The sequence below is a fragment of the Frieseomelitta varia genome, unplaced genomic scaffold (assembly GCF_011392965.1).
Source record: "Frieseomelitta varia isolate USP_RPSP 00005682 unplaced genomic scaffold, Fvar_1.2 scaffold_184, whole genome shotgun sequence".
NCBI classification, from domain to species: domain Eukaryota; kingdom Metazoa; phylum Arthropoda; class Insecta; order Hymenoptera; family Apidae; genus Frieseomelitta; species Frieseomelitta varia.
The window spans coordinates 350,490-355,332 of record NW_025109572.1 but is presented as its reverse complement, the minus strand read 5'-3'; the positions used below and the strand labels follow the sequence as shown (position 1 = coordinate 355,332).

Here is a 4,843-nt window from a genome sequence, read left to right as displayed (position 1 = left end):
AGAATGCCGTCGCTTCCTTTCCTTTTGCCTCAGTGTTTGTTTCTGATTGGTACAAAATTTAACAATCTGATACGTTCAAATGAATGCTAAATTATGAAAGGTGGATCGGGCGATGGTTCATCCAATCGAATCGACAGAAATTTTAAATATACATGTTTTAACGTATATAATTACAAATTACAAGCCCCAGAGAAAGTTATTTTTAAGTTTTCACTTTTACGGTAAGTTCTATTAGTTCAAAAAGAGACTAATATAAAAAGTAATAATACTTTTTTTATAAATAATAATTCGTGTTGCTTAATTAATATTATCTCGGATAGTAGAATAAATTGACAATTTTCTAGTTGAAGTTGGTAGTATTAATTCTTTAACTTATCTAGAAAATACATAGCAATAAAAAAAACTAAATATTACGCGCCATCTTTGTAACAAAAAGCAAGAAAAAAAAACAGAACTAACCACGTAGTTTATTTTTCGATTAAAACGAAAACTGAATGTCATGTTTTCATATCAACTTAACATAGCAGATATTCATGTTTTCATCCTATAAAAGAAAAAGATAACACTTTACTCGTTCTTGGTTATCTTAGTCTACGAAAGAATTATATTCACTAATGTACGTACATATATGTATATATATACATATGTATAATGTACAACACATTGAATACCGGCATTCTTTGTAGTACGTAATTTTAAGTATTTGTACTTAATGTGAATCCTCCTCCACTTAAAAAAATACTGTTTTAAATTCAAAATTCGCCTCTAAACTTCCGAATAATCGATAAATTTCTTACTATCATATAATTTTCTTCAATTGTGTTGTACAACAATTTATGACCAATTTGTCTATTATACGTTTTGATTTTCTCTTGTGTAGTAGGCTCGCGGAAAATCTGACTGTAAATCATGTATGAGTGCTCATAAAATAGAATTTTCAGAACATCATGCGCGCTAGCGTAGCGCATGGAAAAATTGGGTCGATCTGCGAAAGATGGCGGCTACTGCGTGGTGTGTGTGAAAAAGATTCGTGGATAGATTTTGTCTGTAATTTTTACTAAAACATGACAAGATATGGGAAAGCCTATTTGCACGTGTACGGCGCTACTATATGCGCAAGGTTCGTAATGTTGATGAATGTTCAGATTTCATGTTTCCTATCCGAGTAAAAGACGTTTGTTTACGATAAAGTTTGTATAATACTACAACGCGAAGTGGAGTGTTGCAAGGGATAAAGAAACCCTAACTCAAACGAGACTGGAGATTAAGTGTTGCCGGACTTCGGCCCGGTAAGAAGATCAGTAGAGATGCTGAAGCAATTGCAGATGGGGATGAGAGCTTTCCTCTTGATGGCCTCCCGAGTGTGGACATGCGTCTTCTTTCTACTCAAGAAGCAGGTTAGAGCCGTAAGTAGGTGCTTCGCGCCTCTATCAGCATTTTTTGCCTTTACGATTTTTATAACACAACGTCCTTTCGATACTGTGTCAATTTCTCCATTGAATATGTTGATTCTCGTTTTTTCATTTGCAATGATTATTTGTCAGTTCCAATGAATATTTATTATGATCATACTGTCATAATATAACATATTCATATGTTGATTATGGTAAAATATTCTGTTCTATGATTGAAAGTTCATTTTCCTTTGATATTGTTATCTTCTTTGTTTACTGTTGATGCCAAAACTTATGCAACAAGCTTGATTATCACTATTTTCTGAAGGGATATTTGAAGATTTGTAGTTTTGCTTATAGTATACTATGTTATTATTAATCAGCATTTTTAATGTTATCAATTTTTTATCAATCATGCCAAATAATATTTATTACGAAGCAATAAAATATTTTAATTTAAGAAATTTTCTTATTTTTACATGTGTAATATTCCATTAATGAAAATATATTTATAAGTATATTGTAATCAATCATTATTTTTGATGCTTATTTATGTTGATAAATGGAGGTATTATCCTGTATATGCTAGCTATTAAATGAATAATTCTTATTTTATAATTGATATATTTTTTAGATATCACAAATGCAACCTGTTAAATATGAGATCTTCCCATTATCTCCATTGTCAAGGCACAGACTTAGTAAGTATTGTTGATACTTTAGCAATTATGTTAAATGTACTGTTATAGGGTATTAGTGTTTATATATAACCAAAGTATATTACAGGTATAGTTAAAAGAAAAATATTAGTATTGGATTTAGATGAAACATTAATTCACTCTCATCATGATGGAGTGGCAAGGCCAACAGTTAGGTTTGGTACACCACCAGATTTTATTCTTAAGGTGAAAATAGACAGACATCCAGTCAGATTTTTTGTCCACAAAAGACCACATGTAGATTTCTTTCTAGATATTGTTAGTCAATGGTAAGTTTAATTATCAGACAAAAACTTTTATTTATATTTTAATTGAGACTTTATATCTATTATAACTGTTGATATTTTTAATATAATATATGATATCAAACATTATCCAAGAATAATTCTTTTTTTTTTGCTTTTTTTAAAGGTATGAACTAGTGGTTTTTACTGCTTCCATGGAAATTTATGGAGCAGCTGTTGCAGAAAAATTAGATAACAACAGAGGTATTTTAAGAAGAAGATACTATAGACAACATTGTACACCAGAAATGGGTTCCTATACTAAAGATCTGTCTGCAATTTGTTCAGACTTAGCATCAGTCTTTATACTTGATAACAGTCCTGGAGCCTACAGGGCTTATCCTCGTAAGTATTTACAACATGCATTTTCAATGCAATAATAATTTCTCATGGCTTTTATAATGTAGTTGTCTGATTTAACATGATTTCATAATTTTTTAATTTTTTTCATATATGTCAAAAATAATCATATATCATACAACAGTTCAATTTTGTGTATGATATGACAATAGTTGTATACAAATTATTAAATTATTGCAATTCGTAAAAGAAAGAAGTGGAAATATACATGTTAATTTGTGTATATATTTACATATAGGATTATTTTTATATGTTTAATACTATTGTTGTATCATGTACTATGTATCCTGTAGTCAGAACTTGCTTACATGTGCACAACTATGTGTAGTGGAATAATTCAATCTTGATCTAAATTAAATATATTGAGTAAATATTTCCTGATCTCATTACTCAACAAATTTTAATCAAATTCATACAGAAATTGTATTCATCAATAACATTCTACAAATACATTCTGATGTTCATGTGCTTTAATAATTAAAGATATATTTATTATTTAATGATTGTAATAATTAAGGATTTAAATATCTTCTTTCATCTTTAAAATAGAGAATTGTTTTTGCAATATATTTATTTACGAATTTATATTGTCTATGTGGTCACTGATATCAAATTATTTGATCATTATTATTTTATCTTGCAAAATAAATAAATAAAATAGATAAAATAACAAATTGTAAGTTAAAGTATGTTTCAAATATTTAGTTTGTTTTATAGAATCAAAAAATTTACATGGCCGTGTAATTTCAGTGCATTTATTACTATTATTATTGTTATGATCGTTGCTTTATTTAAATTACTATAAATAAATGATACTGCATTCATAACAGAAAAAACAGTGGCATACTTTATGATTTTGTTTCGAATTGTTTAGATACTAGACTTACATTTTATATAGTTTGACTGGATAAACAAATAACGAAATCAAAAGTTGAGACAAATTTTATTGAAAACCGTATCTATTTCCAGCTATCAGCGTTGATGTTCTGTAAGCAAGCATTGAATACAGGCCTATGGATAGATGTAAAATATGCTCAATTGCCAATGCTCCTCCACTTGAATAAGCACTGGACACTACGTCGAATTGGCAATGAACTAATTTCGACTGTTTTAATAATTTTTTTTAATAATTCCTGTATATCAGGTACTAGTTTAAAGATTAGATTTTATTTTTATATTTGATGTTTTTTTATCTGCAACATTCAAGAAAATCATAATCCATTCTAAACTTAGAGGCTGAGAGTAGTAGAATTAATTTTCACACAAAGAAAATATAGAATTTTCTTGAATGTTATATTAGACAACTATGATTTTATAATTGATATTTCGTTTTTAGATATTTTAGACTTAAAAATGTTATTCATGTGTTAAGTTTCTGCAACGATTATTTACACGTTTATTCCTTTCTTTCTGTTATCGCAGATAATGCAATACCAATAAAGTCATGGTTCAGCGACGCGGGAGATACTGCTCTATTAAGTTTACTTCCAGTTTTGGATGCACTTCGTTTCACACAAGACGTGCGGTCCGTTCTTTCAAGGAATTTACATTTACATCATACTTGGTAGCATAGTTTGGATTAAGTAATAAATTAGATTTATTAGAGACCGAGCTACAAAACGTTTAGCTAACGTGTTTAATCTAGAATTATTGTTATTGGTACTGTGTTAGTAGATATTAGGATGCTGACTAAATGATGAGATGATGATCCTTTGACACACCCTATCCTCATTTTCTACGCTCGTTAGAAAACAAAACCATAGCGAGTAAGTCTGAAAGGGAGTGGGACCTTCAACCAAACTATTTAAATTAGCACAAAGTATCTTGATATTTTCGTTGTTTATGGTGTGCAACAACAAACACACAGAGCTTTTTTTTAAGAAAAAAAAAAAAAAAAAAAACTGTATTTGCCAAAGATCAAGATTTTCAATTAATATAGATTTATATATATTTTACTCGAAATAATTTTGTTCTAAGTAATGATACAATACAGAACGTTTTAAATATTTTGCCACACATGATAAAAAAGTGTTATATTTTTTAAACAAATTATTTCTGTTATATATAATATCATTGAACTTGAAAT

General features: G+C 28.7%; 1 protein-coding gene across 3 annotated transcripts; it reads left to right on the top strand.

Annotated features, from left to right (window-relative positions):
- The first annotated feature begins 768 nt into the window (after positions 1 to 768).
- LOC122538973 (CTD nuclear envelope phosphatase 1 homolog) lies at positions 769 to 4,634 on the top strand. 3 transcript variants are annotated; one of them, XR_006308963.1, is made up of 6 exons: positions 769 to 1,406; positions 2,029 to 2,095; positions 2,181 to 2,382; positions 2,525 to 2,742; positions 3,727 to 3,901; positions 4,180 to 4,320. XR_006308963.1 is itself a non-coding variant. In XM_043673517.1 (6 exons), the coding sequence occupies exons 2-6, from the start codon at positions 1,308 to 1,310 to the stop codon at positions 4,323 to 4,325; spliced, it is 732 nt and encodes a 243-aa protein (XP_043529452.1). In that variant the 5' UTR covers positions 787 to 1,120; positions 1,192 to 1,307; the 3' UTR covers positions 4,326 to 4,634. The 3 variants fall into 3 exon arrangements, 2 of the variants coding, with proteins under 2 accessions (XP_043529453.1, XP_043529452.1); XM_043673517.1 differs by lacking the exon at positions 3,727 to 3,901 and having other exon boundaries at positions 787 to 1,120; positions 1,192 to 1,406; positions 4,180 to 4,634; XM_043673518.1 differs by lacking the exon at positions 3,727 to 3,901 and having other exon boundaries at positions 786 to 1,397; positions 4,180 to 4,634.
- The last annotated feature ends 209 nt before the right edge of the window (positions 4,635 to 4,843 follow it).